Source organism: Chelonoidis abingdonii, chromosome 2, assembly GCF_003597395.2.
Source record: "Chelonoidis abingdonii isolate Lonesome George chromosome 2, CheloAbing_2.0, whole genome shotgun sequence".
Classification (NCBI taxonomy): domain Eukaryota; kingdom Metazoa; phylum Chordata; order Testudines; family Testudinidae; genus Chelonoidis; species Chelonoidis abingdonii.
The window spans coordinates 255,018,401-255,042,439 of record NC_133770.1 but is presented as its reverse complement, the minus strand read 5'-3'; the positions used below and the strand labels follow the sequence as shown (position 1 = coordinate 255,042,439).

Genomic DNA, 24,039 nt, shown 5'->3' with positions numbered 1-24,039 from the left:
AGAAAAAAAAATCTCCATCATCCAGAAACCACCACAGATAAGTGTTTGATATGAACCAGCAGATACAAAAAGAGGTAACTGATGAAAAAATTCCCTGGTTTGTTTATGCAACAAACTCTCCTTTCTGTATGACTGAGACCCCACACTTCATTAACATGAAGATGTCATTAAGTCATTAAGATCAGGATACAGTTCACCCAACAGAGCAGATGTCGCGGGCAAATTGCTTGATAAAGTGTATGAAATAAAAATTGAGCAGTGTGCAAAAGGTCTAGAGAGTGAAATTGTTAACCTGAGTCTTGATGGGTGGAGCAATGTCCACAATGATCCTGTTGCATGTGCTTGTGTGACAACAGAAAAAGGGAATGTCTTCCTTACAGGAACAGTTGATACATCAGGAAATGCACACACAGCAGAATACTTACAACAAGTAGCAGTAAAGGCTATAACAAACAGTGGGAAAAAAAATTCAAAATGTCTAGTACGTGGTTTGATCACACACAATGCCACAAATGTATCTGAGATGAGAAGGAATTACTTAGAAGAGTGTCCCAAGTTAAGAACATATGGTCGCAGTGCTCATTTGATGCATCTCCCAGCCAAAGACGTCAGTGTTTCAGAAATAAAGGCTAATGTTAAAATTGCAAAATACTTCTGTAACAACCACTTGGCGGCAGCTCCTCTGAAAAAAGTGGGAGGAACCAAGCTAACTCTCCCAGAAGATGTGCGATGGAACTCAGTCGTGGACTTTTTTGAGCATTATATCAAGAACTGGCCTAATCTGATGACAGTTTGTGAGCAAAATTGTGAAAAAATAGATGGCACTGTCAAAGTTATCAAAACTGGGCTTAAGAGAAATGTTGCACACATGCTGAGTATCCTGAAGCCTATTTCTGTAGCCTTGAACAAAATGCAGGGAAATAGCTGTTTTATTGCTGTTGAAATTCGGAATGAACTGAGTGAGATCTTAAAAAGAGAAATATGCAGTGACAAAGTTAAATTATAAGCATTGAAAAAAAAAAAAAAAAAAAAAAGATGGGACAAGCACTATTGCCAGCTCATCTTCTTGCTAATATTCTCATAACTTAGTACCAGGGCCAAACCTTTAGTGTTGAAGAAGAGGAGTTGGCTATGACATGGACATCCAGCAATCATCCCTCCATAATATCAACTATAATAAACTTCAGAGCTAAGGGTGAACCATTCCAGAAATATATGTTTGCTGATGATGTTTTAAAGAAAGTCACATCAGTGAATTGGTGGAAGTCACTCAAACACATGGATTCAGAGACTGCTAAAGTGATAATCTCACTTTTAACAGCAGTTGCTTCTTCTGCCAGTGTAGAAAGAATATTTTCTTCCTTTGAACCAGTTCATTCCAAACTGAGAAATCGTTTGGGACCTGAAAAGGCAGGAAAGCTTGTTTCTCTTTTCAGATTATGAACAAACAGGGAAATGAAGGTGAAGACGACTGAGTTAGCTGCAGAAGCCAATATTTTAAGTTTCTCATGTTGACCTGGCTGACATAGTTAATTTTTTTTTTTTTTTAAATATTTAATTTATTTTAGTTAAAACAATTTTAACAAAAACAAATCTGATTTTAAAAAACCTAAATGTCTAACTAAACTCAAAAATTCACATGCTTGTTTTGTTACAATATTATATGTTTGCTGTTGAAGAAAAATCCAGAATACGTAACGTTGTTGTTTTAGTTAATAAAAACAATTTAAATGTCTGTCTGGTGACGTTCTCCTCCTAATACAGCATGGCAAGAAAATCCTCCAAATATTAATGATTAACCTGTTGAATTGGAGATACTTATGAAGTCTTTGGGAGGTGAACTATCTGCTTCATTTACCTTTGGTAAATTAGATAACCAATCATTCATTTTTTGATATAGCTGTAAACTAATCTGAAAAGTTTTCAAAATAAATCACTTTAAAAATATATAGTGTGTACCCTCTAAAAATGAAACCTACATCTATTTCTGAGTTGTGAAGAATATGTATTAAGGTTATAACAACCAACAAGAATGCACTTTTATGTAGAAATCCATGATTAAATCAAGTCTTCCTGGCTAGTGATTTAAATCAATTTCATTTTGATTTAATCAAATCCACCCTGGTTCTGACCAGAAGAAAAAGTCTTTTTACTTGGTTATAAGTTTGTTTTAAAGAAAAGGAAATCTTATATTCCTGAAATGAATCTGGTGATCGAAGTAACAAGTAAAAAAAGAACACAGTGAGGCAAAGAAAAGAATTCAATACTATAAAAAAAGTCTGTGGCAGAAGATGTCTGCACACTTATCACCATGAAAATCTAGATTACATAGTAAAGTAAATATTCTGGGACAGTTTGCAGTCTGCCTGATAAATAATATCAAAATTTAGAACTCCTCCACAGCAGAGCTTGTGGAAATGTTTTTGTAATCATAAGTTAATATTTTGCTTTTTCAGTGAGCTACTTACTAGTCATTTCATTTTGGCAAAGTATTTTTCTCTTGTTTTCCTCATACACAATGAATTGATCAAACTACAATAATCCTTTTCCATATCAAAGACAGTTTTACTATCTGACTGCCATCCACATCCAGAACTTTTACATGAAGATAATAAAAGTCAAATGCTTTTGCATAGGATGACATTTACACCACTCACTTCTCAATCCTAAGGGTCTGCAACCTGCATCAGAGCCAAACACCAAAAAAAACTATCATCATCTTACCTTGTTGGAAAGATCACACACATTCAGGAAGCCTTCTCAAACAACATGGATCCACTCCACCTATCACCACCAGCCCACCTGCATTCCTAGAGTTCAGTACATTCACTCAGCAAGACATTGCATGAGTGTCAACCTGAAACTTGTGAATCCAACTCATGATCTTCCTGGCTTGTGAAAGAGTCAAGAGCAATTTCTCATTCAGAAAAGGAATCTTTCCTTCCTACTTCAAACACGCAACAGTCTAACCTACACCGAAAAAACCTACCCTGGACACATCAGTTCTAGCCAACTACTGCCCAGCATTAAATCTCCCATCCCTCCAAGCAAATTCAGAGAAGCTAGATAAAGGCCAACTACAACCTCATCTAATTGAAGCGAATATTCTAGACGCAGCACAGTCTGGATTCAGGCCAGACCATGGAGCTGAAATTGTTTTAGTGGCACTGATCTCTTGCCAATTGATAGGACAGACATCTATTCTCATCCTATAGGAACTCTCTGCAGAATTAAATATTGTTGACAGTAAGATGTTCCTGTCTCACCTGAGAGAGGTGACAGAATTCCAGGGTAATGCACTAAAATAGTTTAAATCCTTCTTGGAGGGACACATCCAATGAGTTAGGATAGGAAACTGCAACTCCACCACTCCAACTCCCTCACTTGTCAAGTCTCACAAGGATTAATTTTCAATCTGGTCCTTCTCAGCATCTCCCTGCAGCCACTAAGTGAACTATTCAGAAAACACAGACTTAAGTGCCAGCAATATGCGGATGACACACAGATACACATATAACCAAACCCCTACGATCAAGATGTCCATGATGGATGCAAGATGGCTCCTGGATGCAAACAACTGGCTGAAGCAGAACCTGAGCAGGGCAGAAGTGATGCTAGCAGGCAGAAGAAAATATTTTCAAGAGTTTTCAGCCATGGCGAAGTCTCCTTTGGTTGAAGGTACATACCCACAATTGCTCAATTGAGTCTGATGTTTAGGAGTACTTTTAGATTGCTTGCTGACACTAAACTTTCACACGGCAAGAAAGGGTTGTTGTGGATTCTGCTATCTACAGTTGGTTGTGTCCCCCTACACTACCCTTTAAATCTCAAATCAAGTTCAAGGTTTCAGTCCTTATTTTCAAGGCATTCCATGATTTGGGCCCTCGGTATCTCCGAGACGAAGACCATAGTCAACAACTTCACTCCTCTGACACAATGGAACTCTCTACAAAGAAGATAAAGCTTGTTTGTGTGAAAGACAACTTTCTTTCGGGGGCCAGACTGAGACTGTGGAATGAACTCCCCCCAGAAACTAAGGGCCATCATAAACTTCACCTTTCTTTGACCTTGCCTCAACTAACATAAATACATAACATTAAAAGCATCCTAGTAAAATAAGACTCTCCACTATATGCATTTTTCCCTCTGGGGAGCAGATGAGAGAACATACAATACATGGCAGATGGAGGTACATCACTAAATGCACCACTGGAAAGTGATCAGATACTACTGTGATGAGGAGTGTGGAACACAAACCCACACAGAATACAATATTCTTGGAAAATCTTCATTTGCATTGTATATTACAATGTAGTGAAGGGTTCACTGTAACTGTACTTGCAACAACATACTAAGCATTATGTTAGTGTTATCTTATCTGACTTTTGTGATTTCTCAGCCTCAGGAAGACCAATTACAGACCTAATTATTCTCTTACCCATTCCACTCAACAACAAATGGTGAACATACGCCCTCTTATTCCATAGACAAATGTACTTAATATTTATCCATTATCTCTATTACTACTCCTGGGGAATTCTGTGCCAAAAAAATTTAAACTGCTTAGTCCATCCCCTCCACCCCAGCGGCAATTTACATTTCTATCAGCTACTCCGGGCACCCAAACCAACCTGCCTGTACTTCCAGGGAGGGATGCATGACCACTCATGTCTTCCCTTTGCTTCCCTGTCAGAAGTCATAATTTTCTGCAGGGAAGGAAAGAAATCTGCGGAGGACATAAATTCTGCAAATGCGCTATGATGCAGAATTCCCCCAGGAGAATAATTTGTCAGTATCCATTTGCACACTGTACTGAAACATTAGGTGCTGGAAAATGTCTCATCAGAAGAAACACACTAGACAGGTAAAACCTGGTAAAAGGCAAGTGCTTCTGGTTAGAGCCCTCTGAGCTCTGATCTGGTTTTGTTCACTTTTACACAGCTGTTTAAAGAAAGAGAGACAGAGGAGTTTGTTTCAAGATTTGTAGGTTTCATAGAAAACAGGTTTTATGAAACCTAGTACTATAGGAATGTTTGAGAAATTGTGCTTAAAATATTACCAAAATGGGTAAGCTTGAATTTGAACATTCCACATTTTCCACCTACATTTTTTTTTTTTTTTTTTTTAACACAACCCACAGAGTGCAGCATTGGGCTAATGTAAAAGCACTAATAAGTGAAAATAACTGGTCTGTTTTTATTTTCTGAATAAAAAAAATCATGAATGATTAAAAGTATTTTGTTTTTGTAAAGACATTAATAACAAGAATCTAAAATAATATTTGTAATGGTTCCTGTAAGCCCGTCGGTTCGGGCCTCATCCCCCTCAGGTGCGGCGGGGAGCCAGGGCGCCTCCTTTTAGGCAGCGGGATGGGTTCCACGCCGGTCCCGTACTAAAGGGTCAAGCAAATGAGGGCTATGGGCCCTGGCCCTTGGGCGGGGCAACAAATAGTTCAGGCTCAGCTCCTGGTCACAGGCCAGAGCGGTAACAAAGTCTAGAGGCCCTGGCCCTTAGGCAGGGCGGGGCACCAAACAAACCGTAGCACAGCTCAGGGGTTCTGGGTGAAGGGGGAATTCTGCCACCCGGTTACGGGTGGCAGGGGGAACGCAGGCCCACCCACTCCTCTGCGTTCCAGCCCGGGGCCGTGTTAGCGGCAGTCACCGCTAATGCGGTCAGTGGGGATCCGGACCGAAACACACTGACAGGGTGATCAGTAGGGCTCCCACCGAAACACACTGACAGGGTGGTCAGTGGGGATCCTGGCCGATACACATGGCCATAGGCTCGGGGCCTTCTGCGGCCTGACTGTTGTCAGCCACCCCCGGGCTACTTCCAACTTCCCCCTCCCCTGGTACCTGTCCTCCGTCGGCATAGTCCGGTGGGTCCCAGACCATAGGTTCCTCGGAGACCTGGGGGAGAGCAGGCTCTGGCGGCTCCTCCGGCCAGCAAGCGCAGGGTAGTTCAGGCTGAGGGTCCTCTGGATATCTGGCACGGGGCAGGTCCGGCCAGCGCTCCTCCGGATATCCGGCCCAAGGTAGGTCCAGCCAGCGCTCCTCTGGATAGTGAGCACAAGGCAAGCTGGGCCGAGCGGCAGCTCGGGCCTCCACGTCTGTACTCTTCGGCGTCCTGCGCTCAACTGAGCTCTGGGCCCTGGCTTTTATACTTCCTGTCCCGCTCCTTGACTTCCGGGGGGCGGGAACAGGCGGTACTGGCTCCGCCCACGGAGGTGCCTGCTCTGGCTCTTCCCCCTCAGGCGCGGTGGGGAGCCACGGCGCCTCCTTACAGTTCCTTTTAAATATAAGCTCCCAATATGATTTTAAGTTGTCATTTTGGGCTATTTTCACTATATAGAAGTTGTCAACTAAAATATATTAACTTTAAATACTTTGTGCTCCCATTGTGCTCTTCTGGTGGAGTAAAACAGCCACCAGAAGAAACTTTTATGTATTATAGGACACTAAGAAAAAATATATTGCCAATCCGGTATATCCTTGCCTCACAGAGTCGATATTCAGACGAAATGATTAACATCTGATGACAATCAAGGTCTCCTCCACAAATTTGTGAGTAACACAATACATATGATTCATTCTTTTGCCAAGAGATATCCCATCACTCCAGTGGAGCTCTAGGCACCTAACCTAATATGGAGGAGCTCAATATTAGATTCAATGCTAGATCTACTATGAAAGCAAAACAATATTTCAATATTTACATTAAACTGAACATTTCAGATATTCCTGCTAAAACTCAGACATCTCAGTAATATACACGAAACAACACAGAACTCTTTAGAGATGATTTTGAGAAATTCAAGGAACTCAAATCAAGATTTTGTTCAGAATCAACTGAAAAAAAAAAAAAATCAATAAAATTTTCCCAAACTAAGTGTTTTCTGAAGTACCAAAATCCCAGTAATCAGAGTTGTAACAGAATATCCCTGTATACAGACTTATATTTTATGTTTTTTCTAATGAATATCAGATTTTTACCTGATGCACTGCCAATTCTTAAACTTTTTCTGGAAAAAATTATTTCAAAAATAATGCTAGCAAAGTTCTTTTCTCCTTTCCTTAGGAACTCCTGAGCTTTAAAACGCTCAAACTCTCTACCTCACAAACTGCCTTCAATTACCACTTTCCTGATTTTCTTTTACATATCTTGGTTACAAAAAGCTAAGTGAGATGCTCAAAACCTAACCTAATGTATATACCCTAGGAATAGAACATAAGAAGTGACATTTTGACCATGAATCTTTTTCAGAGCTGAAAGGAAGAGAAATAAAACTAGACTAGCTGAATTTTAAAAAGGAATTTCAGAGAAAATATGAACATGGGAAAATGAAAGGCAAGCAGACTGGGAGAAAACAAAATCGGAGAGTGGGCACATTTACAACATGGGTTTAATATACTTTGGCCACATCCAGGCTTGCTAGCCAAAGTGAAAGTGTCACTGGTTTTGATGAAAGTGCGTCTAATGCTTAGAATCTTAGCTCCCAACCAAAGATCATTGGGCGTATTTACCGCTAAATAGTCAAAGATCAATTAATTGCCAAAATTAGGCTATTCCATCATACCATCCCCTCCATAAACTTATCAAGCTTAGTCTTGAAGCCAGATATGTCCTTTGCCCCGACTGCTCCACTTGGGAGGCTGTTTTAGAACTTCACTCCTCTGATAGTTTAGACTTCTTTATAAAACAGTTAGCCTCACAAACCAACTACCTTGAAAAAAAATATTTAAATAAGTTAATTTAAGTCTATACACTAAACTAGACAAGGTATTAAAAATGCTGTCCAAGGCCATTTATAGGTCATGGAAGTCATGATGTCTGATGATGTGGGAAATAATGAGTTTGAGGCGATTTCCACTTATAACTGCTTCAGTGTTTTCACTGAATTCATCTACAAACCTTCCTAATGTTTACACACTCTACTTTTGCTATAAAATATATAGTGAAGATTTTCAGAGAAGCACAAAGGAAATTCGGATTATGTGGAAAAAAATTAATGGACTCCACCTATAGGTTATATTCGGATTAATTTGGATGTGATAAAACAAATTCTGTAAGATTTGACAGAAGTCTGAGGATAAATGAAATAGTACAGTTTGAAGTTATGTGGTCTAAACCAAGCAAAAATAGACTAAAGAGTTTAAATACACAGAACCAGAATCAGTTAGAATTAGCATTACAAAAACTTACACAGAAAAATCTAAGAGACACGTTATTAAGGGAGACAGTTATATAGGGACTAGAATAGGAGACTGGGAATCAGACCACCAGGATTTTTATTCCACGTCTGCTACTATGACCATTAGCAAGTAACAATTTCTGTATCTCAGCTGTATAGTCTTTAAAATAGGAATAATCCATCTTGGTAAAGTGCATTGAAAGAGTAAAATTACTATGTGCTTGATAAATTGACAAATCCTGTGTACATTTGCCACAAAATAAACGTGTTTTCTTTCTTTACCTAAATGCGTAATACCTTTATGATTTTAAAACTAAGTCCAAAGTTTTCAGGGGATACATAGACTTATAGGCACTTTATATAACTGTTCTACAGAGATCTGATTGGTCCTTCAAGTGAGATATGCAAGCAAGGCTGACAAAGAAAAACCAGCTAAAATAAAACAGAGCAGGATACTTGAGTAGCTATATATTTTCCCTGTGTCAGAGCCTGCCTTACCTATTCTGATCTAGCAAGATACTGAGCACATTACAGAAGGGGCTGAGCAGTTACAGGACAGACTCTCTGAATGGAAAGCTGATTCGGAGAGTCAGAGGAGGACACAGCATCCCAGATACAACACTGGATTTCTAACTGTGGCATATTAAAGAAAAAATCCAATTAAAAAAAGACAAAAACTAGAAAAATTAGAATCAAAAGAGTAAAGGACTGAACACAGCAGCAAAAAATATGTATTAGTAAAAGACAAACATACAGCTGATTTCTAGCGGCAGGAGAACAGAACAGGCTCTCTATAGGACAAGAGCAGCAAAGTTGTTCAGAGGAGTGGGAATGGTCACAAATCACAATGGTTTTAGGCTGAAAAAATCTAATACTCAGTTCTATATTGGGACACGGGTACCAACCACTAGTGTACATATGCTGCAATTGTATAAACCATGATTTCCATGCAGACAGCCCAGTTTCAAACTAGGTCACTTTTTACACGGGTGAATGCAATGTTGTAGTTGCACACTGGTGGAAACTGCTTAATGTAGACATCAGTCAGCTACACCAGTACACAACAACCTATACGTAAACATGGGTTAAAAACCAAACTAAACTGAAAACAAGCCCAGGAACAAGCTAGGTAACTGAAGGAGGAGGGCAGAGAAATCATGACATTACCCCCACCTGTAGGAATAACACAGCAAGTCTTTTCTGAACAGCAAGTGCTGTGTCCGGACAAAACTCTTCCAAAACATGGTCTGCAAAGGTACCATAAGTAAACAGACCAATCTATTTTGTCGCTCTGACTGTAAAATGTAAGCTATTTTAGTTAAACTGTACTGAATAGTACTGCTCCCAAGACCAAAGGTTGGTAAAAGGTTTGCTGTGCACCAGCAATATTTGCCCAGCTAGAGAATGGAATGTTCCACTGATTGCTTGGGGGGAGGAGGATAAAATTACACCATACAGGTATGGTGAGGTAAAGGTGACTCTGCCTAAGGAAGCTATACTGGGTGGGTAGAGGGGGAGATGCAAGGCTTTCACTATGTTTCTGGAGGAGAGAGGAGAGAAATGGAGCGGATTTCCAGTATTGTCAACTCTCACAATTTTATCACAAGTCTCATGATATCTGTTGGCATTTTTTCTAAAGCCCTAGCTACTGAAATCAAGACATTACATGAGAATCCCAACTTTAATTAAAAAGTAAATTTCTAGCCCTCAAGGCGGCAGAGAAAAACATGAAACAATTAAGCAAGTGTATCCTAAAGGCTAAGAACCCAAGAAGCAAATAAAAAGAAACCATTTATTTTTTTAAATTTCATTATTATAAACCAATCTCATGATTATTTTAAACACTTGGTGGGACTGGCGATGCTGGATGTCACTGTGTTTTAAAGGGGGGGGGGGGAGGTTATGGAGCAAGGGTTAGCACTGCATCCAGAGAGAAGGGAGATGAGTTGGGTTATGCTGGTTCCTGGGATACAGTTACACAGTGTGCCCTGTGGAGAAGAATAGAAGATGGGGATGGGTTACCCCATGCAATGGCATGGGTTACCCCATGCCATGGCCATATTGGCAGCATGTGTGTGCTAGAAGACAGTAAGGGTACACTGTTTCCTAGCCATGGGGGTAGCATGTGTGTACCAGTGAAGGAGGCATTACACACCGTGCCCTGGCCGCGGGGGAGGAGCAGCCTGGGGGCACAGGGCGACACACGCTGTGCCCTGGCCACGGGGGGGCGGGAGGGGGCAGCCTACGGGACAGAAGCGGGCAGGGAGGGCGCGGCCGCNGGGCGGGAGTGACACGCTGTGCCCTGGCCGGGAGGAGGGCAGCCTGGGGGCCCGGGGCGGGAGTGACACGCTGTGCCCTGGCCGGGAGGAGGGCAGCCTGGGGGCCCGGGGCGGGAGTGACACGCTGTGCCCTGGCCGGGAGGAGGGCAGCCTGGGGGCCCGGGGCGGGAGTGACACGCTGTGCCCTGGCCGGGAGGAGGGCAGCCTGGGGGCCCGGGGCGGGAGTGACACGCTGTGCCCTGGCCGGGAGGAGGGCAGCCTGGGGGCCCGGGGCGGGAGTGACACGCTGTGCCCTGGCCGGGAGGAGGGCAGCCTGGGGGCCCGGGGCGGGAGTGACACGCTGTGCCCTGGCCGGGGGGGGGCAGCCTGGGGGCCCGGGGCGGGAGTGACACGCTGTGCTCGGACGGAGACGCTGGGGTGATACGAGACGGTTGCGTCAACGCGGGAGGGAAGCAACGACTCCCCACCCGGCCGGGAGGGGAGAGGGGCGCCTTACCCGCGACGTGGGAGGGAAACGCGCAGCCGCAGCAGCCCACTGGCCGCACCACCGTCCCGCCCGGACCACCATGGCCGCGACGCCACCACTCCCTCAGCCTCCGCCGAACTACTGGAGTTAAGCCTCCCCCCTGGGACCTTGGGCGTACGCGGAAGGGGCGGGGCTTGAGTTCAGTCCTGGCCCCGCCCCCTCTGGTTTCCTGCGCGGGGGCGGGGGGTGAGGAAGGAGAGCCGCGTGCTCGCCCCAGGGCAGTGGGGCGGAGCTTCCCTTCGCTGAGGCTGCGCGCCTCACTCACCGGAAGACACCCCGCCCCCGAAGCGGCTTAGCGGAGAGGGGTCAGGCTTGGGGCTGTAGGAGGACCAGGGCTCGGAGGAGGCCCTGGGCCGCGCCTGCCCTTTTTCACCCGTCACCGATAATTTTTATTGGTGAAATATCATTACCCATTTAAGCGCCAGCAGAGCCCAAGTAGCTAGCTGGAGCCTGACGCAGACTGGATCAGCCTGGTGTCCGCCTGTCTGGCCACTCCCAACCGCGTCTACACGAAGGCCCCATCTACACGACGCGTGAAAATCGATTTTAGATACGCAATTTCAGCTACGAGAATAGCGTGGCTGAAATCGAATATCTAAAATCGAGTTACTCACCCGTCTTCACTGCGCCAAATCAATGTGCGCGGCTCGCCATGTCGAATCCGGAACTCCGTTTGTTTTGGTGGAGTTCCGGAATCGATGTAAGCGTGCTTTGGGTTCGATATATCCCTGTCTAGACGAGACGCAATATATCAAACTCCGAGCTTTCGATTTTAACGCGCCGAAATGGCGCGTCGTATAGACGTGGCCACAGACACAAGTTCTCTGATATAGGCACAGGCTGAGGCTCAGCCTGCGGTGACCTGTTCTCCTTCTACCACCGCAGCAGTGGATATTTTGGTGGGGCAGCCAAACAGGCCTCCCATGCCTCCTTTCCCTCTCAGTAGCTGATTTCTAGAGCCCAATGCAGATGCAAAGTCTATATCCATATTTGATCCGAGATCCACAAAGATGGTACATGGCTATAAAGCAGATATCCGCAGATTTGCAGGGCTCTACTGATTTCATCCAGACAGACTTAGTACAGTCTCTTGCTCCCATCTGTTGTAAGGAGAAGAATTTGCTGACAAGAAAGCTAATTGATTGTCTCGCAGGACTGGTGTGCAGTGTTGTAGCAGCATTATTGGTTCAAGGATATGAGAGAGAAGATTCATAGACTCTAGGACTGGAAGGGATCTTGAAAGGTCATCGAGTCCTGTCCCCTGCCCTCACGGCTGGACCAGATGGGAGAGGTAATATCAGGGCTGCCTAGGGAGGCAAGTGGGACAATTTGCCCTGAGCCCCACAGGGGCCCCGCGAGCCTTGGCCCGGTGGTGGTCCAGATCTTCAGCCGACATTTCGGCAGCAGGGGGCCCTTCAATGCTGCCAAAGACACGGAGTGACTGAAGGGCACCCCGCCGAAGACCCGGACTGCTGCCGGGTGAGTACAAGCACCGCAGCTCCCCCGCTTTGCCTGAGGCCCCCTGAATCCTCTGGGCGATGCTGGGTAATATCTTTTATTGGACCAACTTCTGTTGGTGAGAGAGATAAGCTTTTGAGTGTACACAGAGCTCGTCGTCTTCTAGTAAAAAATATTATCTCCTCTATCTTGGATCTCTCATATTAAACTTGAGTAGGCAATAAGAAAACATTGGGTCAGTTCTCACAGGAGACTATCAGTGCCTCCCTGAGGTCATGCAAGTTGTCAGGGGTACTCAATCTTGCCAACTTTTTATCTGTGTCACATCAGTTATTGAGAAAGATAACTGGGAATGTTGTGGCAAATAATTTTTTTTAGAATCTGGGATTCTCAAATCTCGACCCTATTCAGTCTGGATATGTTAAAGAAAGTGTATTTGCTGATCTAATCAGAGAAGAGGATAAAGCGTCCACCCTTGTTTCTTTAAATATGTCATCTATATTTGATATCAATTTGATATCATTGACTACGGGCTGGTCTACACTAGAAAATTAGATCAACCCAACTACATAACTTGGGTGTGAAAAATACACTGCCCTGAACATTATGTAGTTAAGTCATCCTAAGTCCCTATGCAGACAGCACTAGTTTGATGGAAAAATTCTTCCAATGACCTGGTTACTGCACCTGAGAGAGATGGATTACCTATGCTGACGGCAGAATGTCAGCATAGGTAGTATGTAAACTGAAGTGCTACAGTGCCACTGCAGGGTTTCAAGGGTAGACAAGCCCTATATGTTGGAATAAGGGTTAACTGAATCATTCTTCAGTGGCTCTACTCCTTTCTTTCAAGTCAAACACAATAAATGTACTTGCAAGGATCAAGGAGGAGTCCCACGCTATTGAAGTATAGGTGAACTAGAATGCATTGCAATGGACAAAGACCTTGATATAATAAGCATTATGGAAACTTGGTAGCAAGACAAAAAATAACAGGATACTGTAATACTTGGTTACAAACTATACATGAATGCCAGGCTAGGCCAAAGATGTTTGGGAGGAGTGTTGTAGCTAAAGGATTCCATAAAATCTAGAGAATTAAAAAGAGAGGGACACTCACTATGTATCCATTTTATAGGGTACAAATCCCAAGGTGTAAACACATTAGTACAGCTATACTACCCCAGCCTCTAGATCAAGAAAAGGAACTTGAACATACCTGTTATGAGAGACCAGACAGGCAACAAAATCAAATACAGCGATAATGAGATATTTCAACTACCCACATATCAACTGGTCAAATGACACAGGACAAAACCTAGAGAAACAATTTCCTGACACTTCAGTGATTAGTTTTTGGAGCAGCTAGTTATAGAGTTATTTCAAGAAGTGACAGTAGCTGAGCCACACAATAATTAGATCCAACATCCAAGGAGCAAATAGGGTACCCAAAAGTGACACAGTGACATCAAACTTTAGAAAGGAAATTTCAATAAAATGAAGTCAGCCAAAAAAGGCCCTGAAGTTAAAATTAAAGAGAGTAAGATACTTAAAAAAACAAACAAAGAAACAAAAAGTAGGCCAGGAGTAAACTAATATTACTAAATGGGAATGTTCAAGAGGCTATTCAAGCCAAACATCCTTCTAAATTTGGAAATCTGAACCTAGTGAAGCCAATAAACAGCAACATAAATCACAGCAAGCAACAAGTAAGAGGACAATAAGAAGGATTTTGAGGAGTAACCAGCAAAAGGTGTAAAAACAAACAACAAAAAATTCTTTAAGTACTGTATAGCAAAAATAGGAAGCCTGTGAAAGTGGATCACAATGGCTTAAAGCGAGCCATGGAGGAAGATAAGGACACTGCTGAGAAGTTAAATGATTTCTTTGCATCAGTTCACCAAAGAGAATGTTGGAGACCTTTGAATCCTGAACCTGCTCTTTTCTGGTAAAAGGTGAGTTACTCTCTGAGAATGATGTGTCAGAAGAGGAGGTGCTGAAATAAATACATATTTTAAAAATTAATAAATCATCAGGGCCAGATGAGTTACATCCAAGAGTTCTGAAAGAGTTAAGTGTGAAGAAAACGAGCTGTTAACAGAAACATGACTATTCTCATTTAAAACACCCACTGTTCTAGAGGATTGGAGGGTGGCAAATGTGCTAGGGGAATTGTAGACCAGTATGTCCTACATCTGCATCTGAAAAATTGATTGAAATAATAATTAAAAATACCCCCTCCCCTGAAGAGCATGATATGACAGGGTCTAACCAGTATTATTTCTGCAAAGAAAAATTATGTCTCATTAGTCTGTTAGAATTCTTTGATTGAGTCAAAGTGGTGGATACAGAACCAGTCAACATAATTTATTTATGCTTACAAAAGGACTTTGATAAGGTCTCATACAAGAGTCAACTAAAAAAGTAGTAAGAGAGGCAACATTTTAATGGATCAAAAACTGTCTAGGAGACAGAAAGCATAGAGTAGATGGTTAATTTTCATCATGACAAGAAGAGTAACAGTGAAGTGCCTCAAGGTTCTGTACTCAGTCCTGTTTAATATGTTTATTACTTTCCTGGCAAGGGAAATGGGTAGTGAGGCAGCAAAAGTACTCCACTTTCATGTACTAAAGTTGCTGAGATTTCAGGTAAGAACTATATTTCCATATTTCTCTCTTTATGTTATTTAATCCCCATGTGTAATGACTTTAAATGTGATAAAGTGCTTTTTGGCGATGAAATTTTAATTGTTTATTTAAAGCAAATACTATTAAAAGAGTATAATAAAAGACTTTTTACAAGACAAAAAGCAATAAGATAAGTAGAAACAATATTACAAAAGAAAAAAAGTTAATTTTATTGCTGGTGAAATATGCTGAATGTTACAATTCTGAAGTTTTCCTTTTATCAACAGAAAAGATACAACTGACTGACTAGTTGAGTGCGTTTTTTCCCTGACCTGAAGGATCTAGAGGTAAGAGGTCACACTCTACGCCTATTCAATCCTGGGCCTCTGCTGAGGCTGCTAAGAAGGTTGCCAAGTCAACGATGCACAGTGTAGGCTGGTAGTGAGCACGAGGATGAACGGGGCATGTTCCTTTCCCCAACGTTTTTACTACAGTGCACTCCATTTATCAGAATCACTGATATAAGAATCAACAATGTATAGCAGGGCTCAAGAACCTTTGGCACGCAGCCTGTCAGGGAAATCCGCTGGCGGGCCAGGACGGTTTGTTTACCTGCAGCGTCCGCAGGTTCAGCCGATGGCAGCTCCCGTGGCCGTGGTTCGCCGTTCCAGGCCAATGAGGGCTGTGGGAAGCAGTGCGGGCCGAGGGATGTGCTGGCCGCTGCTTCCCACAGCCCCCATTGGCCTGGAACGGCGAACCACAGCCAGGGGAGTTGCGATCGGCTGAACCTGCGGACACTGCAGGTAAACAAACCGTCCTGGCCCGCCAGCGGATTTCCCTGACGGGCTGCGTGCCAAAGGTTGCTAAGCCCTGATGTATCATGATCAAAACCATTGGGATAAAATCATTCCTATACTAACCTATATTCCACCGTAAGAATTAAAACCACTGGGATAAAAACATTCCTATACTAACCTATACTCCGCTTGTAAGAATTAAATCATCCGGGACAGATGTGATTCTTATAAAAGGAGTGCACTGACTGTACCTTTTGATATTCCCTTGTAATAGTTGTCAGTCTGTCCTACCCTCAATTTCCTTCATAACTACATGTCTGTGCTTAGTAATGACAATTGGCAGGATGTTCTTCAGTAGGACTTCAGACCTGTGGAAACCACTTCTCCGGATCCCTGATAGTTGAGTTTGTTACTCAGAATGTGCTGCAAGGCTCACCTTTCCCCCCCTGTAATGTTGCCTATAAGGTGTTCGGTAGAACTGGTAGGTATGGGACTCTGAGGATATTCTCTGTGTGTATTTGTGCACATGCAAGGTGGGGAGTTATTAATTTCTATTATATGTATTTATGTATATGTTGGGTTGATTTGGTTTGGGAAAACTGACTATATATATAAAGGATTATCAAGACTGCCCAGTACAGTGGATGGGAGCTCTGGTATTGTTTGTAAACACTGACATTAAAAAAAAATTATTAAGCTGCTATTGTTATAAGGATGCCTGATTGCTAGGAACTAGACAACAACTCCAACCTCATTTCACATGTGCTATCAGAGACCCAGTCAGACACTAGCTAATGGATTCAGTTCAAACTAGTGTCACAGAGCAGAAGAGAAAGGATCCATTCCCAGACCTCTGAGCCCCTCTCATAAGTCTTTTAATAGTAATAATCATATTCTAAATTTCAATACTTAATTCAAAAAATCATTTATAGCAAGTCTCTTTATAACCCTGCACAAGGTAGGTGAGCTGGCAGCAGTGCAGCTCCCCTCCTTCCCCCCATGACCTGACCTTGGGCTGGCAACAGTGCAGTTGCTGATTGATGGGACTACCTTATGTGTTAATGTACCTCCAACCACGCCCGGACTCTGAGCCGGCAACAGTGGAGTGTCCCCTACCCCCACCCGTACTCCAGCTAACAGCAGCGCAACCTCTTTCCTCCCCTCCTGCGGCCGTCCAGTCGCCGCGCCTGCGCGCAGTCAGCAGACGGAAGTAGCTGTTATTCCCCGCCCAGGCGACAAGTGGCGCTGCAGGCCCCGTGCCTCAGGGAGGCTTAGTTGTCGCCGCCCGGAAGCGCGCACAGGGACACGCCCGCAGATTGCGGAACGGGCGGCACCGGCTTAGGCGGTTGGAGGTTTTCCCCCTTCCCCGGGATGTGGAAGCTGGTGTCAGTGGCAGGGTCCGCGCCTGCCGCAGGTAAGGGCTGTCAGCAATGCGGTGTTTCCTACCCCCAGCCCCTTGGCTCCTGCCCGCTCCCAGCCGGCCCCGCTGCCCGGCAGGATCCGCTCGGTGTACTAGGACCGAGCCTGGCGGGCACGTTGCGTGGGGCAATGGGGCGGTGTCAACTCAGCGATCCTGGGGCGGAGGGCAGTGCTGGGAAACCCCGCCCCCCAGTCACAGGTGCTGGAACTAGGGGCGCTGCTGCTGCTGCACCGCTTGGGTTGAAGTGGTTTCTATACAGGCTTTTCAATTTCGTTCAGTGGCTTTCAGCACCCCTACTATACACTGTTTCTGCCCCCAGAGTGCGTGAGTGCAGCAGGTGAGGGGCCCGCGGGGCTTCCAGCCCTGCTGGCTTGGGTGGTGCAGTTCAGCATGCATCAGCATCTGTGTCCCCTCTAAATAAGGATTTTAAATTGAGTCTAATCTGGATGGTCTCCTAACCATACCAGTGCCTGATCTAGTCACCTGAATGATAGATACCATGTGGCCATGAGTTTCACAGGCTAAAAATGCCTCCTTTAAAAATGTATTTACTCATTTTAATGTGACTGTCTTTTCAGTTCAGTTCGCCTTTTATTATGTGAGGGTGTGTATAGGAGTGAATGTAGAAACATACCTTTTACTTCTATTTGCTTTCTCTTTGCCATTTATTTTATATTCCTCTGTCGTGACCCCTTTTATGTCTCATCTTTAAATATGCAGTGTTGTTCTTATTACCTCACCCACCTTGCCTCTCTCATTCCTATGTAGTTACTCTTGAGGTTTTTTAATATGAAATTCTTTCTGTGCTTTTGATCATTTTCATCACTTCTTTGAAGCCTCCCCCCCTTTTTTTTTAGATCATGTGACCAGAACTGATCACAATATTCTAGATGGGGTTGTGCTATTGATTTATATAATATTTCTGGTTGTTATTTTCTGTTGTTCTTTATGCAGGTTAGTAGTTTGTTTGCATTTTTGACTGCTGCTGCACGTTTGGGAGAGGTTTTCCTTGAGTTGTCTACAATGCGTCTTTTTGTTTGAGTGTTTAAAGTTAATTTAGAACCCCATATTTTGTATGAATGGTTCAGATGTATTCCTTCCAATATGCATTACTTTTGTAGGTGTCAACAATTAACTTTCTCTGTTATCCAGCTTTGTCAGGGCCCTCCAAACTTTCTTAATCATTTATATGCTTGCCTATCCAAAATAACTTATTATTTACTTTGACCATTCTAAATTTTTCCACCTTGCACTTCATCCACGTTTCTACTTCATTAATAAATATTTTAAATAACATCAGCAACATATAGCTAGTGTATGCCAACTGCCAGAATTTTTTTTTTTAACCACTGTGTCATTTGAGCCTGCTCTGTGCAGCAGCTTTACCTGGGCTACAAATGACAGTACACAAATTTGATTAAAACTTTTGTAGAACACAGTCTTGTGGCCTTAGTTATACTGCTTAGTTCGCTGATTGTTTAACTGAGAACAGCAATTGTATTTACAAGAAAGAAGTTTTACTTCATATACAGTGAGATAGGCTGGGTAAATTTCTTCAGTTGAATTAAAATGTGACAGGGTTTTGGGGACAAAAAATACTTCACATTTTAAAATAAATTCTTGAGGAAAATAGTACATCCTCTTTCCTCACTATGATCTGAATTTTATTGCTTGAAAAAGATATCAAATAGATGGAGCCATGTAGGCTCCAGAAATGCGAAGTTTAGAATATGTTCCTTGGCCTGTGCCACTTCCAGCAGCTCCCATTGGCCTAGAGCAGCAAACTGTGGCCATTGGGAGCAGCGATCGGCCGGATCTGCAGACACGGCAGATACACAAACCAGCCTGGCCCACCAGGGGCTTTCCCTACACAAGCGGTGTCCCAAGTTTGGGAAACACTGTCTTATAGGATTGATCCTTGAAACTATATGGTCTTGAGGTCAGTTATGTTCTTTAACTCTATCAAATGAGTCCTGAGCAGCTCAGATCTTACATTTCATTGTACTGAAGGATTTTGGATGTGAGATGCTCTGCAATCTTCCAGAAACTAATAAAATACATTTATAAGGTACTGTATTTTCCAAATTGGCAGTCTTAAAAGTGTCTAGGGAATAAATACAGGGGTGGAAGTTGAACTGCTGGGTCTCTCATTTTCTCAGTTGCATCTGTGCAACTTCAGTATGAATTGCATACATGCAAGTGTTGGGCTGATCGGGTGCAGTTTTGGCACTGGCAAGTCACTTCTCTTCTTTTCCTTAGTTTCATTATCTGAATAATTTCGGCTTAATCTTTTCTATCAGTCTCTAGTTGGAAGGTGACTGACAGGATGGAGGTCCTCATTCTTGAAGGAAGAATCTCCATTTTCTTGGCTACTATCACATATAGAAGGGAGTATTTCTACTCTCTCAATCTTTTTTGGGGTCCTCCTCTGCTATAAACAATGTCAGTGCCTACAAGTGCTGCTGCTTTTAGTTTCCCAAACCAACCCAGAGTAAGTGTGTTTGGGTTAATTTTAATACTGGCAACAGGATTCTAAGTAGTGCAGTGAAACTGAGTAGAATCTTTTTAGTAATTCTTTTGCTGCTTAGGGAAGTGATGAGCAGCATCAGAGGCACTGTTACTGTCTGCATAGTCGGGAAGACAGCACTGCACAGGTATCATATTTGGAAGTTACCTGCTAAGAGCTATAAAGTGACTCTTTCCTGAAATGAAAGGTTGTGTTCTGTAGAAATTGGTGCTTTACCCCTTTACTTACCCACATTGATCAGGAAAAGTTTCTTTTTACTGGCAAATAGGTGAACATGTTTTTCAAGTTCACTCAAAATGTATGGGATTGTGCCATCATGTCTAGATCAGTGGTTTTCAAATTTGGGCCGCCACTTGTTCAGGGAAAGCCCCTGGCAGGCCAGGCTGGTTTGTTTACCTGTCATGTCTGCAGGTTCAGTCGATCGTGGCTCCCACTGGCTGCGGTTCGCCGGTCCAGGCCAATGGGGGCTGCAGGAAGCTACATGGGCCACGGGACATGCTAGCCACCCTTCCTGAATAAGCGGCAGCCCAAGTTTGAGAACCACTTGTCTAGACGACAAATGCCAAGAGCAGAATAGAAAACTCAGTCAAAGTGGAATGCATGTTTATCAACTATGGTTTGATTTCTCTTGTAGATCATCCAGCATTCAATTAAAAAGTTGTGGGATTTTTTCATCTGAATCTGTTTTGTTGTCTTTCTGAATAGTATTCTGGAATAGCAGTATGATATATTTTTTCCCTTCACATAAAACTTAATGGTTCCCAAAAGTGGTACTGTACGTTTCCTGTAAGTAGTACTGCAAGTTGGTTTTTTGTTAGCGCTGTGATGCACTTTATTCTCTGGAAGATTGCTGCAGATCTATGAACGACTGTTTTTGTCACAAGTGAGTCCAGCTCAAGTGTGCAAGAGCCAGTGAGAGAGAGAAAATGCAGCTGTAAAATAAAATTGCACTTCCGATCCTGCCCAATACATCTAGGATTACAGGGCTGAGTTTGTTATATCTTGGCAAAAGCTTTTAAATGGCTCACAGGTACTTATGTTTTTCTGCTGTTAAATATTTGTTAATTTTGTTGTTCCCAGGAGAACCATATCGACTTTTGGTTGGTACTGAGTATGTTGTTGGACGCAAGAACTGTGCAATTTTAATTCAGGATGATCAGTCAATCAGTCGAAGCCATGCAGTTCTGACTGTCACCCACCCTGAAACTAACCTTGTAAGTTTCCACTTTACTAAGTTATGGCTATGTGACCTAAAACTAACTGGATTTAGGGATACTCCCCGACCTTTAATATATGTGCTTCAATCTGAAATCAGTTCCAGTCCTGTTCCAACAAACCTACATCTTATGGTGGCAGTAGACTCATGCTATCTTTTTCTTGAATATTTCTATGGGCTTGTCTACACAGGGAAATTGACTGACAAAATTATAGCGCCGTAAGAATATCGATATAATCCCCCCCTGTGGATACTCTTATGCCCATATGGGGAGTTATGCTGGTGTAATTATATCAGTAAATTTCCCCATATAGACAGGTCCTGTAAGGGTTGGTATTGAATTGGCTCACTTCGCTTTCTGTGTTCTAAGCTTGTGTCTTTGGGTACATCTACACAGCAACTAGACCCCTGTGACTGGCCCATGGGGCTTGTTTCATTGCTGTGTAGACTTCCAGGCTTGAGCTGGAGCCTGAGCTCTGGAACCGTGCAAGGTGGGAGCCCAAGCCTAGAGTGTACACAGCAAAGAAACAGCCCTGCAGCCTGAGCCCCAAAAGCCCGAGTCAGCTGGGACAGGCCAGCCATAGGTTTTTCTTTGCTATATAGACATACCCTTTAAGGCCACACAGGTTTAACTCCCACTGAATTCTTGAGGTAGGTGACAGATTTCAGAGTAGCAGCCGTGTTAGTCTGTATCAGTAAAAAGAACGTGAGTACTTGTGGCATCTTAGAGACCAACACATTTATTTGAGCATAAGCTTTTGTGGGCTAAAACCCACTTCACTGGATGCATGCAGTGGAAAATACAGTACACACACACACACCACGAAACAATGAGTGTTACCATACACACTATAACAAAAGCTATCTGTTAAGGTGAGCTTTTACCAGCAGGAGAGGAAAAAAAATACTTTTTGTAGTGGTAATCAAAATGGCGCATTTCTCACTTATGTAACTGAGCAAAATTTGATACGATTTGTCCCACGCAAACATTGTTCTTCTTATTTCCCATGATTACTATAACCCTTATGTAAGTTGCATACGAACATTATGGGGGGGAGGGATTGTAAAGAGTAAATATGATCAATTAAGGTATTTGAATGTGAATATTCAATTACCTTTATGGTTTGTGTATTTGATGATTATCACATATGTAAAAAGTCACCTGAAACATTGCATAGCAACCTTAGAATAGAGTTCTGTAATTTGACGCACAATAGTGAACCCTAGCCGTAGCACAGAGGCCCATTAAAGTCAACAGAGCTCTGTATGTGTGCAGGGTCCACCTGCATGCACTGAGTTGCACAACTAGGGCTTTAATTCTGACTCACAACAAATACTTATGAATATCTACAAACTCGAAAGGTAATAGAATAGCTATTTAAATTTCTCCATAGCTTCTAGACTGGTCACAGAGAAGGCAAAAAATGAGCAATGTTTCATAAAGATTGACTAAAAAGGAAATCTGTAGTGGTAGGAAATGCACCCCAACATCACTCTGAGCTATAATAGCAAATCCTGATATTTGTACATGGGTACAGATGCATTGGTATCATGAGTACCATATAACAAAAGGTAGAGGTAGTGAATTATAGCAAAACAAAGCTGAATGCAAAAACTACAACTTCTGTTAAGTAGTTATGGAGAATTTTTTTCTCAATTGTTTGTTGTGGAAAGCAGGTGGTAAACTTTCAACTGCATAGCTAACATATTTGTCCCAATATACTGTATATTTTTAGGACAGTAATATGAATATTTCATAATATGTGCTTTCATTTTATACATCTGCTGCTGCTTGTTCTGTAACAAAATACAATATTTTTTGAGTACCTGATAAGACTTTACTAATTTATATTCATTTTCAGAGTCAAGCTCTCTCAGTCCCTGAATTGATATTACAAGACACCTCTAAGTATGGTACCTTTGTTAATGGAGAAAAAGTTTTGAATGGTACTTCCAGAACTCTGAAGTCTGGTGATAGAGTCAATTTTGGAGTCTTTGAAAGCAAATTCAGGTGAGAACTATTTGGATTGATTCTGAAATGCTGAAATAAAATTGCACCTGCCAGTTGTAATTTTTTAAAATAGCATCACAGGGTGTACTTAAGGAGGTAAAAGAATAAAGGAAGTAGTGATATATTTCTATAAAGAAGGATTAAAATAAAGTGATATATATGTTCAAGCCGCATTCTTCCTGTGAATTGACATTGAAACCTTTTGTGGTAAAAGATTAGCCCATAATTGACTCTGCATCATAAGCATTAAGTGTGCTAAAATTAGCCTAAACAAAGAATAAAAACCCTGTTTAATAATACTGTTCCTAAAACATTCATGAACATTTACAAGAAGAATAAAATTTGGGGATTGAGATGAAGCTTGGCAGAGCCTCCTTCCACAGTTAGTGATGTAGAGAGAAAGGAACTGAGGTAGTTGCAGAGATGCACTCTTACAAAGCTTTGGATTTAAGCGGTAAGGCAGTGCTTTTCCATATATATATATATATATACACACACACACAGAGTGGTACTCAAGGAAGAAATAAAATAGCTGTTAACTTTTTTTTTTAATGACTGTTAAATCAGTGTTAAAGGAGTTTGGAAGCTGGGGCCTGGTCTATACTATGCATTTAAACCGATTTTAGTAGCGTTAAACCAATTTAACCCTGCACCCGTCCACACAACAAGGCCCTTTATATCGATATAAAGGGCTCTTAAAACCGCTTCCTGTACTCCTCCCCGATGAGAGGAGTAGCACTGAAATCGGTATTGCCATGTTGGATTAGGGTTAGTGTGGCCGCAAATCGACGGTATTGGCGTCCAGGCGGTATCCCACAGTGCACCACTGTGACCGCTCTGGAAAGCAGTCTGAACTCGGATGCACTGGCTAGGTAGACAGGAAAAGCCCCATGAACTTTTGAATTGCATTTCCTGTTTGCCCAGCGTGGAGCTCTGATCAGCACAGGTAGCCATGCAGTCCCAAATCCAAAAAGAGCTCCAGCATGG

The 24,039-nt window shown here is 42.6% G+C and overlaps 2 protein-coding genes across 4 annotated transcripts in view; one reads left to right on the top strand and one right to left on the bottom strand.

The window, feature by feature from the left end:
- DECR1 (2,4-dienoyl-CoA reductase 1) overlaps window positions 1-11,085 on the bottom strand; it is a 42,457-nt gene extending 31,372 nt beyond the window's left edge. The window contains exon 1 of one of the 2 annotated variants that reach the window (XM_075063093.1): window positions 10,967-11,085. In XM_075063093.1, the coding sequence (XP_074919194.1) occupies window positions 10,967-11,038 (72 nt within the window). In that variant the 5' untranslated portion in view covers window positions 11,039-11,085. The remainder of the gene's footprint in view (window positions 1-10,966) is intronic. The other variant, XM_032795322.2, reaches the window with a different exon arrangement.
- Window positions 11,086-17,164: 6,079 nt separating this feature from the next.
- NBN (nibrin) overlaps window positions 17,165-24,039 on the top strand; it is a 64,743-nt gene continuing 57,868 nt past the window's right edge. Inside the window, exons 1-3 of one of the 2 annotated variants that reach the window (XM_032795319.2) lie at window positions 17,165-17,292; window positions 20,906-21,039; window positions 22,904-23,052. In XM_032795319.2, the coding sequence (XP_032651210.1) occupies window positions 17,250-17,292; window positions 20,906-21,039; window positions 22,904-23,052 (326 nt within the window). In that variant the 5' untranslated portion in view covers window positions 17,165-17,249. The remainder of the gene's footprint in view (window positions 17,293-20,905; window positions 21,040-22,903; window positions 23,053-24,039) is intronic. The other variant, XM_032795321.2, reaches the window with a different exon arrangement.